The sequence below is a fragment of the Chrysochloris asiatica genome, unplaced genomic scaffold (assembly GCF_000296735.1).
Source record: "Chrysochloris asiatica unplaced genomic scaffold, ChrAsi1.0 scaffold00046, whole genome shotgun sequence".
In the NCBI taxonomy this organism is placed as follows: Eukaryota; Metazoa; Chordata; class Mammalia; order Afrosoricida; family Chrysochloridae; genus Chrysochloris; species Chrysochloris asiatica.
The window spans coordinates 2556238-2568271 of NW_006408564.1; the positions used below are offsets into that span (position 1 = coordinate 2556238).

Consider the following 12034-nt stretch of genomic DNA (forward strand, 5'->3'; position numbering starts at 1 on the left):
TGGATGGATAGATGGATGGATGGATGGGTGGGTGGGTGAATGGATAGATGGGTGGATGGGTGAATGGATAAGATGGGTGCATGGATGGATAGATTGGTGATTGGGTGGATGGATGGATGGATAGATGAGTGAATGGATGGATGGGTGGATGGATGAATGGATGGGTGGGTGGATGGATGGATGGATAGATGGATGGATGGATAGAAAAAAGAAGACTGGGTAAATGAAAATGCTGCTTTCCAAGAAAGTCACAGTACTCAACTGGTTAAAATAATAATAATAAAGTTCTTTTCTTTTTCTGTTGTATTATCACCGGGACACCATAAAGAAACCATCAGTCTTATCAACAGTCACATGTAATCACTACCTTCTCATAACATCCTATAGTCTAAGTCTAGCCATGTTGGTATAGGTGCAAGACCCAAAGATGTGTAAAGAAGCCATAAGCAAATATAAGAGAGAGCACTAGCCCAGGGTCTTATCCGAATTCTGATACCAGTTCTCTGTTACTCTCTTTACTGTCTGGACCTCATTGATAAGGTAAATAAAAGGGCTGGTTAGAATAAATTCCTCCAAGGACCATTTGTTGAACACTTTGTACACTAGGCTGTACGCTAACTAGTATTGATAGAAAGAGGACTCCTCATAGCTTCTGCCCTGGAGGTTCACCAGGTCCACGGCATTCCCAGCGTCCCATCTCACCACAGTGTTCGGTAACTTTGCTGTATTAACAGTTTGTGCAAATTTGGTCCTAGATGGTATCTTCGGTTGTAAAATAAATATGATTATCTTTGTAGTAAAGTTTGAGAACATCTGGTTCCCATTTCCACTTAGTGAGGGAAGGTTTTATGGAGGAAACAGCATTTCAGGGGGTCTTTAAAGGAAGGGAAGATTTTGTCCCAGGGCCTGAAGCTCTGACAGTCAGCATCTATTTGGGAGGTATCTGAACCACATTTGTGAAAATGTGGATGTTCAACCATGGTGTGGGGTCAGTAATGTGTCAAGATTCATCATAAGTATTTGATAAGATCCAATGCCTCCTGATAATTCTCGTTGTCATTGTTACTGGGTATTAGACATGATTGTTGTTGTTGTTAAGTGCCGTCGAGTCTGTTCCAACTCAAAGCACCCTGTGTAGGGTTTCTGAGGAGCAACTGGTGAGCTTGAACCACCGGATAGACATGACATACCCCCCAAACAAGATGGTTTACAGGTATATTCAGTAAATATAATATTATCTTGTCTATAGTTTTATTGATACAAAGTGGCTTCAAAAGGTTCATGTGAAAATTTCTTTTCTTTTCATTCCATTTTCCCATAAACTTTTTGAAGCCTCATCTTCTATAGATTCCTGGTCAAATACAGTCAGCTCCCTCTGCCTAGGTATTTACTCATAAAACATATTCCCTACTTACTGATATATTTTAGAAACGCTAAAAAAATAGTTACTCAGTAATTTTACTTTATAAATTAAAAAGCTGTTTTTAAATTCTCATACAAATGTTCCAAGGTCATGTCACATTGTCATCCACATTTTCTTCAGATTGTTAAAAAAAAAAAAAATTAAGGAAGAATAAACCAATCCAAATGTTTAGTTTATACTAGATGGAGTTAAAGTTCAAAGAGGGTAATATGCTTACTTTCATATTTATACAACTTAAAATACAGTAAAATCTCAAAAGCATTCTTCATGCCCCAATCCCAGATGCAGATAGTAATGATTTAGTAAGAAGGTAACTAAAAGCAAAATATAATGTGTTCAGATTTCTCAGGGATTGAATGAATCTGCTTCCCCAAGACTTTTGAGTCTAAAAAGCAAGGGGAAATGTTACATGGATGTTATTTTTATTGTTTTATATTCTTATTTTCTACTGCTACTTGGTTAGTGCCTTTCATTCCTTAGGATTCAGCATCTGCAAAAATCTTGAAAAATACCAATGGCATAATGGTAATCTAAACAATGGTTGGTGTTCTTAATTTGCCTAAATTCCTAAAGGGCAGCACTTCATCTGAATAATGTCATAAAAGATAGGCAATTCATACTGCTTACTTTGAAAGATCCAGCTTTTCAGTTCAAGATACCGCCTGCCTTTTCTGAGTCTAATGCTATAAATAGAACATCTAAAATCCTAAATATAGACATATAACTCATTAAATAAATTTAATACTGAAGATTAAAGTTGTATTCTGATAATATTTTTCATGCAAAGTGTTACCGTGGTTTAAAAATGGTTTTGATCTTCATGACAAAGGGGATTTTTAAAATAAGTTTTTTTGGTTTATTTTTAGGAATTAATCTTCTTTGCAAGCATATGCTATTGGGTGGTTTTATTTATAAAATGCTTTCTGTAGGTGGGAATTAATGGTGACGTTCTTACTATTAAAAATATCAAGTATATTTAAAGAGGTGAATAATACACAGATGTAACCCCCACCCAGACTTAAGAAATGCAAATATTTTAACATAATAATGTAGGTCTTTTTTTTTTTAGTAAAAAGAAGCATTGCAGCTAGTAATGGGGTTGCCATGAGCTGACTGTAACCTTAAAGACGGGGTCACAGCTCCCTTTAGATGACTCTAGATACAGAGTATCTCTGTCTTGGATCCCAGAAACCACTTCTTCCTCTTCTGTGCTCATGTGTAGGAGCAGTAATAAGTTCCCATTATGACTAGCACCCAGGCACTACACTACCTCTTTGGGGGTGCCCTGCATCCTGCCCACACCTTGCTAAATAACCCCTTTGTCAAACTCCTGTCAGATCACCCCTTTCAGTGTGCTGTTTGTTTCCTGAAGGGAACCAATAGCTAGACATTTACATGCTACCTATCTACGTATGCATCTATAAACAATATGTTATGTTCTGTCAACTGGTTTGCAACCCTATGTACAACAGAACAAAATGCCACTCGTCCTGTGCCATACTCATAATTGCTGCTAGTCTTGAGCCCATTGCTGATGCCACTGGCCATTCCATCTCACTGACAGTCTCCCTCTTTTTTGCTGACCATGCATAATGTCCCTCTCCAGGGACTGGTCACTCATGATAATATGTTTGAAGTATGAGAGACGAAGTTTGATCATCTTGGCCTCCAAGGATTGATCATCTTGGCCTCCAAGGAGCACTCTGGCTGCACTTCTTCCAAAAAGGATCTATTGGTCCTTCTGGCAGCCCATGGCACTTTCAATATTCTCCTCCAACACCATAAGTCAAATGCATCAATTCTTCTACTGTCTTCCTTATTCATTGTCCAACTTTCACATGCATATAAAGTTATTGAAAATACCATGGCTTGGATCAGGTACACCTTAGTTCTCAAACTAATTTTTGTGTTTGAATTTTTACAGAAATGGTTTCATGCTATGTGTATCCTTCTCTAACTTGCTTCATTTTTTCCTATTATTTGAGATATATACATGATATATACATCAAGATTTAGGGCCTTATGTTTTAGCTGCTTCTGCACTTGGACAAAAAATGTGAGAAAAATTCTAGAAGAATTACTTTTAGAGTTAACCAAAGAAAGATGCACATTTATAATACCAATGATGACTTACAAGTCTTTGGGTTCCATCATTGAAACAAGCTAGTCTTTCTTTTCCTTCTCATTTCCAGATGTCTTCTTAGATTTGTGAATAAATGAGTTTTTAAATGTGTATATGTGTCCTGGTGTGGTGCTGCATGCTAATATGTTGGCCTGCCAGGTTGGTGGTTCAAACTCACCATTCGCTCCTCAGAAACCCTATATAGGGTTGCTGTGAGTCAGAAATGATGTGACAGCAGTTGACAACAATGTGTGTCCTGGTGTGGCTCTATAGGATAAGCACTAGACTGCAAGGTTGGCAGTTCAGACACACGAGCCGCTCCTCAGAAACCCTATGCAGGGTTGCTGTAAGTTAGAACTGACTTGACCCTAGCAACCTATGTGTATAAAGACCCTCATGTAAACATAAGTGTATAAAAACGCTCACCATCATAATTGTCAGTGTATTTCATAATTTTCAATAACAATAGTGAAAATCTAAAGAATATGAAAGTAAAATTTACATCCTTAGATAATCTTAACATTAGCCAAGTAGCCAAGTAGTGGTGGTGTGCATGCATTTTAAGCATAAGATGTACCTTGAGTTTTTGCCTGTGCTCTCTCTCTGAAAAATACATGTGTGTCCACTAGGGGGTGTGTTTCCAGAGAAAACATCTTTCTGCAAGTGCTCAGTCCAAGTACAACATCGTGTATGGATTCTACGGGATTCTTTTCCTGATCTTTCTATCCAGTATTGAGGATAGAGGGAGTGCTGGTATGGCTCTGTGGGTTAATACGGTGGACTGCAAGATCACTTATAGTTAGAACTGCAGGGTCAGCGATTCAGGCTTACCGGCCGCTCCTCAAAAACCGTGTACAGGGTCGCTGTGAATTGGAACCAACTAGATGCCTTAGCAACAACGTTGTGAATGAGAAGTGATGATGGAAGAAGGTGGAATGTGTTTCTGTGTTTTGTTTTGTTTTTGTGGGTGTTCAAGTAGGGGGGCAATGACATAGGTAGGTATTCAGAGGACTTTTTCATTCAACAAGTAGAAGGGAAAGGTCCAGGAATTTCTAAGTGGAGGGTCTCCACATAGCCACTAGTCTGCCCATAACCCTATTCCAGACCTTCCTTTCCACTCTTTTCTTCCTAGTACTCTTACCGAGTAATGTGCATAGTATTATTTTATGACTTTCTATTCTGCTCTCCCCTCACTGACAATTGTGAAAACTGGAGGAATATGGGTGCTGTTTTTCTCTACCTACCTTGTTTTTGTTGGTCTTCACCATGTAAATGGCTTCTGGAGAATTCAAGGGTTGGCAGGTGTTGGCTTTTCTTCTGATCAACTGTTTTTGAGAAAGTAGATGAGAAAAAAACCTCCCTTTCTCTGCACTTCCAGCACATTACCAAATCCTGCTTATCTTAAAGAATCAAATATTCTCATGTCAAGTTGTTTCTTCTGATGTTTAAGGATGTACATAGCTGTGTATTTCTACCTTTTTCCTGTCAAGACAGAGACTGTTGGAAGATCTGAGTTGATACAGCTGTCTACTTCAACTGGATAGATAATTAAGTAACTTTGCTTACCATTTAAATACATTTAGACAAGAGCTTTTTAATCGCCTGGGGCCTTGTGCCTGCAATTCACACTTCCTGCCACTAGATGGTGGCTGTGTCTTTTCAAGGAATGCAAGTTGGTATTGTTCCCAGGTGTTGACCATGTACTCACAAACTGTATACACAGATTCTATATAAAATATATATGTGTTATATGGATGACACATTTACATAATCACTCTATTTGTGAACTTCATTTACTGATGAAATTTTATAAGAAAAGAAAAACAAACTTATGAGCAACAAAATATAAAAGATGTATGACATTTGAGCAGAGTTAGTGACTTAGCCTTTTCTTGGCTTAGAGTCATTGCTCTTCCAAAGCTGAGCTCCCCTTTTGCACACAACCTTCCTTTTGAGCCCAAGCCTCCAGGGCTGAGCAGACCAGACAAGAGACTCAGCTGAAAACTCCTAAGCAGTCCTCGTGTGGACTCACTCAGTCGCCTTCTGGGGGCCATGTGTCCAGCTCATGTCCATTCTCAGGGCATTTGCATGCATGCCCAGTGATCTCTAGATGCAGAAGAAGCAGATGGCCTTGTTGCCAACCCTGACAGTTTTCCTCTGAAAGGAGACAGAAAGGAGGCAAGAAAGGTAGATGTCTTTCAGACGTGAAGGCTTCCCTGGCAGTACGACAGCCACAGCTGGTCCCAAATCAGAGGGCCCTACTGAGCATCAATGCTCCTCACCCTGCCTGTGGGCTCTTTCTACCTCTAGCCCAATCCAAAACTGGGGCTCTGTGAGTTCTCATCTAGGCTCTTTTACTCCAAAGCATTCAAACTACTATGAAGTTTTATGGAGGTTTGCTGTCAAATTCTACTGCAGGGATGTCTTACATCATCATAAAGATGGTAATGTAGACACCCACAGAGTGCCCAATATCAATGCCATTTGGTATTGGGGTGTTCTGGCGGCGTCTACATATCCTCCTTTGTGAGAGGAATTTCTGGGACTTTTTCCCTTCTACCTTTTTGGTCCTCACAATGTTCCTGTCTGTGTGGGTTACACCTGGTCTGTGGGACTGCCTCAGTGATATAAGTACAATTACCTGGCCCTCTACCAAGATTTTATCCTGTGACTCTGTTGTTGTAAGATTCAGAATTCTAGTTCATGCTCTTTTGAGCAAAAAGGAAAAACTTATTTGGGATAAAAATCAAAGTTTATGACTCAAGACATAATTGATGGTGATCTTAGGAATAAAGACTTCCTCGAACTGGTTCCCTGACTACTGTGTTGTGTGCATGTGTGTGGGAGCGTGTTCACACACATGTGTACACTTCATGTGCATATCTCTTCCTCCTGGTGAGTTGGCTTTATTTTCTTTGTCACTTCTGCGTGATGAGGGGACATGGCTGTTACGTGTACATTTTTTTAAACCATCACAAAGGAGAGTAAGATAATTTTTCCTGTAAGTTCCAGAGAGGAAAAAAGAAAGAAGGAAATAAAAATCCCAGGTAGCCTTGCTTGAGTCAGAGCCTAATTAATGGACCCATCTGTGTGGTCTGGCAGGGGGTGCGGGGTGAAGCACTCTGTCTGGTTCAGCCAGGTGGGGGCTCAGCCTGGGTAGGAAGAGTAGCCTAGACTTCAAGACAATATGCTGTTAGAGGCAGTGAGGTGAACAGTAATTCCTTTAAGAAAGAGGGTGATATTTTCAGAAGGAAAGATGCTAGCTTATTAAAACACAAACAAAAACCTTGCCCTGCATTAGTACGTACATATTTTTAAGTATAAAGCAACTGAAATGAAAGAAAAGGAAGCTTGTTATTGCTGTTGGTGACCAGGCTTCCAGGAAAAACGTTCTTAAACTAATAAATCCTTGCAGAAAACAATCTGGGCCAAACATTTCTAGATGAGTTCAGGTTACTTCTGAAAAACCGTAGCTACCCATTCCCCTTAACGAGAGTCAGTGTGCAAGCCCCGTCTAACTTTTCTCCATCTGCCACATTAGATGTTGTGTCTCCTCAGATGGACTTGGAGTTCTTGGAGTTAAGATTCACAACTTATTTCAAGTTGTCTTCCCAGCACATGTTATGGAATTTAAGGGATTCAATGGATAAGAGAATAAATAAGTAGACCTGCAGCAAATTTCCTAGACCTCCAAATAAGGTGGTGTCATCCTATCTGGGGTCACATCTGTGGGCTAGGCACATTGCTCACTAGCGCCATCAGCGGGGAACTAATCAAGCATTAGTAGTCAAGGGTTGGTGTGGCTCATAAAGTCAAACACAAATCCAAATGCATATTCATATGAACCCACATGCATGATTAACTTGGGGAGCTGACAGGAAGCAGTCAATCTGTTGAGTAAGTTTGTGCTTTATAAACCAGATGTTAAGTATTATTATTCATCATTTCCTTTGATACCAGAACAGTCCCCATTATGTAGCTTAGGAAATGAAGGATATGGAATAATATACAAGTTTTATACAACAGAGCACCACAACCAAGCTATTCGAGGGTCTGTTCAAAGCCTGGCCAAGTATAAGTAAATGGCAGTTCAGTTTAGGATTCCCACTTGGTCTTAAGTTAATGGGATTTTGCCCAGATGGACCATCGTGTCCCCCTCCCTTCCCTAGCCTTTGGAAAATGAATGTTGACTCTCTGTCTGCGTTTTTCTTGGAAGCCACGTGCATGAATCATAAGCAGGATCTCTTGCCTCAATAGCCACTACAGGTTGGGGGGGGCACAGAAAAGTAGGGACCCCCTGGTGTGTAGGGATACAGGGTTCCTGGCCATGGTGGGCTGCATGATTTCTGCTTGGTGGTCTGGAAATGAAATTTTTGCCACTCACTGCTATTTCCTATGGCAGACGTAACAGAATGCCTTTTGATCATAAAGTGCTTACAGTGCAAATGAACTTTCAAATTGATGTTCCTTCTCTATGAAATGTTTAAAGTCCACAGAGCACAGACCTGTGGAGACCAGGGATGATGGAGCTGGTGGGTGCAAGGTGCCAAAGATCAGCTTAATGTTGTGCAGGCAGTATTTCTGGGCTCCAGTCAGTTTTCATGGCCATACTGATGTGCTGGTAGACATTGGAGAGCTTAATGGTTAGGGCTCGAACCAATCCCAAATACTGCCCAAATATGGGCCAGAACAACCTCCCGCCCCTCCCAGAGATGAGTACTTGAGATCATAGCATCATGTGTGAATGGGGTCAGACTAAGCTCACTGTGTTGCCTTTTGTACCTGGGGTTGGTTACAGATGACTGGCTTAAGGGAAAATGCAATTGTTAAAACCTGTGAAAGCCGAACCCAAGGGAACGACATTGTTTTTCCAGCTATGGCAAGTTTTCTCCCTTTGACAGGGTGCAGCCTTAGTACTTCTCTATCATTTGTTTTAATAGAAAATATTTGTGAATCTTCCTTCTCTGAGAGTTTTCTGCCTTACACAGGTTATGGCTTTTATAGGATTTACTGTTACTGAGTTTTTGTTTTTGAGTCATGTTACATTAGTTATATTTGGGATTAGTCCCTAATTGAAGCTGATGCTATATTCTGGCAAACTGTTTGGAAGTTAGTATCCCACGATGTTTGTGCCAGAACAGTTGTGAATGTTTTATAACTGATTTTTACTGGTTGCTGGGGGAAAAAAAAAGATTCATTTTTAATTATTGTGAGTGTTATGTCTTTATTTCATCCATGATACATGTTGGCATTGCTTGAAATTTTCATTTGAGTTGCAAATTAAAAGTTGACCAGGATTATGGATCAGTTTAAACCAGTTTTCTTTATCGCATTAAGAATTAATCAACGAGTCTGAATAGGGGAAGACTTTTCATTCTGAGAGAGATGTTTACCATGAGTTGGTTCTGCTTTTGAAAATAACATGGTGGCTATGTTGTTGTTGATAAGTACTGTGGAGTCGGTTCCGACTCATAGTGACCTGCACAGGGTTTCCGAGGCTGTAAATCTTTATGGGAGCAGAACGCCTCATCTTTCTCCCGCAGAACCGCTGGTAGCTTCAAACTGCCGACCTTGAGGTTAGCAACCTGGTGGCTATTACATACTTTAATTATTTTTCATAAGATATTGGAACAACGTTTCCATACTCTGTTATATGTTGGTTGACCTTGTTTTTGACACCAGTAAATGTCAACTTCATCATATAGCTAGTACTATTTAGCTATTAATATATGACTATTAATATATGGCAAAGAGTGCTACCAGTAATCATGTGACTACTATGGCTTCCCAGTCGTTTAGGGACCATGAAAGCCTTGTTTTTGTTTACCAAGTCATGAGGGAATGAAAAATACTTTTGATATAGAAGTGAAATGTCAGCTCTATCCTATGGTGACCCCATGTACAACAGAATGAAAGAACTGGGTTAGTAGAAGGTGGTACAAGTTTAGTTGTCTTTATCCAACAGGCCAGCCCAATTTCTAGGAGGTTCACACACTGAGATATTGGGATCTTCTCTCTATAAGACCAGTTGCTGAGAAGATTGAGGGAGCAGCATCTGATGGTTTTGTGGAACTAAAGCTATGGAGCAGAGTGCTCATGCATCAGAAAACCTCTTAGTTAGAATGAAAGACTGGATTCTAGTTCAATGATTGCTTCACTTGACACTCGAAGGGACCATGAAACCACCAAGCATCCTTCTTCCAGCTTACTTACCAGGCCTATTTGGGTACTTATTGGCAGTGTTCCAGGCCTTGACTCAGACTCCAAAACCTGCCTTTGGGCTCTGCTACTCACTGACCATGTAACCTTGAAGGCAGAGAAGGGAAACCAGCATCCTAGAGCACTTCCATATGTGAGATACCATGCTGGGAAGTTTCACATGTAATCTTTACAGCAACAATGCTGGGAATAGTTAATGTTACAAGGAAATGGAGCCTATAGGTCATACAGTTAGGAAAGATGCAAAGCTGAGAATCACACACAGCTTCCTCATAGACCAAACTCCACTGCATTCCAGGACTCTTCTTCTCATTTCTTTTTGCACAGGGGTTCCCTGAGTATCCCCAACACTGTGTGTAAAATGCCTGTGATATTATTCAGAGTGGGTGCACAGTGCAACATGTGCCATGTAGCTGGGGTGGTTCTATCTTTTCCAGCAGGGGAAGCTCCCAAGCCCCCTTAAATTCCTACTAACTGATCCTCAATTTTCAGATCAAGAACAAACATTCCTATTGCTTAGAATGAACATAGATGTCTGGGAAGTAAGTGTGTAAAATCACTCTGTAGTAATAAAAAATAAAACTCATTGCAAATGTTGTGCTCCCGCCCTGGGCTAAAGACTTAACCTGTCTCCACAGCTGCTGCTTAGCAAAGACGTCCTCCACACCATCAGTAACCAAATTGCTCAAGATAACCAGCTTTTCTCTCTTCACCCAGCTTGCTGACGATCAGGGCCTCGTCCTGATGACCACAGTGGCCATGCCTGTGTTTAGTAAGCAAAACGAAACCGTGAGTATAGTGACCATGCCCCTTCCTTGATGCTAGAAGGGCTGTTTTCTCCCTTCTGACTCAAACTCTGGCGGCACCCTTAGAACATGTTTATTTTTATTTTTGAAGGATTGTTGTTATTGTTATGTGTCTGCAAGTAGGTTCTAATTCATAATGAACCTGTATAGTGTTTCCAAGGTACAGCTGGTAGGTTTGATCTGCCAGCCTTGCAGTTAGCAGCCCAATACTTATCCTACAATGCCACAACAGAACTCCAGGGTTTACCAAAAATTTCCCCCAATTGTTTCTTCCTAATGATAGACTCATTAAATCAAATAAGTCGTCATGGTGTGCAGTAGAATTGATCCCAACTCACAGTGCCCCCGTAGGACAGGGTAGAACTGCCCCAGAGGGCTTCCTAGGCCACAGCCCTTACAGGAGTAGATTGCCATGCCTTTTCTCCCACAGAGCAGTTCGAATATCTGAACTTTCAGGTGTCAGCTGGGTCCGCTGAGTGCTTAGCTAAAATCAGATGTGCTGTTCCTATGTTGTTAAGTGCTGTGGAGTAGTTTCCAACTCAAAGCCACCAGTCTATGGTTTCTGAAGAATAGCTGATAGGTTTGGACTGCCTGTCTTGTGGTTAGCAGTCCCGTGTTTACTCTACAGCACCACACACAGACTCCAAAATCTAATAGATACCAGGCATCCCATTGAGAGTGAAGCACCTTCAGCACCTTTCCAAAACTATAGTGTTAAATGACTACAAAAGGACACACCTGAGAAAGTGTCCATACTGGGAAGACCTGTCCTGCTTTATAGTGACCAGCACAAGCTGGCGACTTAAAAGCACAGAAATGTCTGCTGTCCCAGTGCTTTAGGTCAGAAGTCTAAAACCTACGTGTCAGCTGGGCCATCCTCCCTCTGAAGGTCCTAGGGGCGAATCATTCATTTCATTTCCTAGCTTTTGGTAGCCCTGGGCATTCTTTGCTTGAGACAACATCACTCCAGTCTCTGTCTCCATCTTTACGTGGTCTTCTTTATGTGTTTGTCTTGGTGTGTCTCCTCTTGTCCCAAGGACACCAGCCACTGGATGTCCATTCTAAAGTCAGGATGTTTTCATCTCAAAATCTTTAGCTAATTACATTGTCAGATACCTGTTTTCAAATAAGGGTATAATCTGCAGGCCCATGTGTACATGAATTTTAGAGGACAGTGGTGATGTGGATAAGTGCTTAACTGCAAGGTCAGTTTGAATTGCAAGGTTGGTGGTCAAACTCACCAACTGCTCCTTGGAAACCCTATACAGGGTCTCCATGGGTTGGAACCGACTCAACGATACTTAGCAACAACAATAGTCACCCCTTTACAAGCCTGAAAGAAAGCAATGGACTGTCTTAATTTCGTTCTTCTTCCCAGTGGCCTTCTGAAACCAGAAAGTGTCAGTTCATCACACTGTTGACCTGTCTTGGAAACTGGGACCCCAGAGGACTATTCCTTTGCTT

The 12034-nt window shown here is 41.0% G+C and overlaps 1 protein-coding gene across 1 annotated transcript in view; it reads left to right on the forward strand.

Moving 5' to 3' along the window:
• Nucleotides 1–12034, forward strand: part of CACNA2D3 (calcium channel, voltage-dependent, alpha 2/delta subunit 3) — a 1461104-nt gene that overhangs the window by 1089601 nt on the left and 359469 nt on the right. The window contains exon 15 of the mRNA XM_006862056.1: nt 10482–10553. Coding sequence (XP_006862118.1) covers nt 10482–10553 — 72 coding nt within the window. The remainder of the gene's footprint in view (nt 1–10481; nt 10554–12034) is intronic.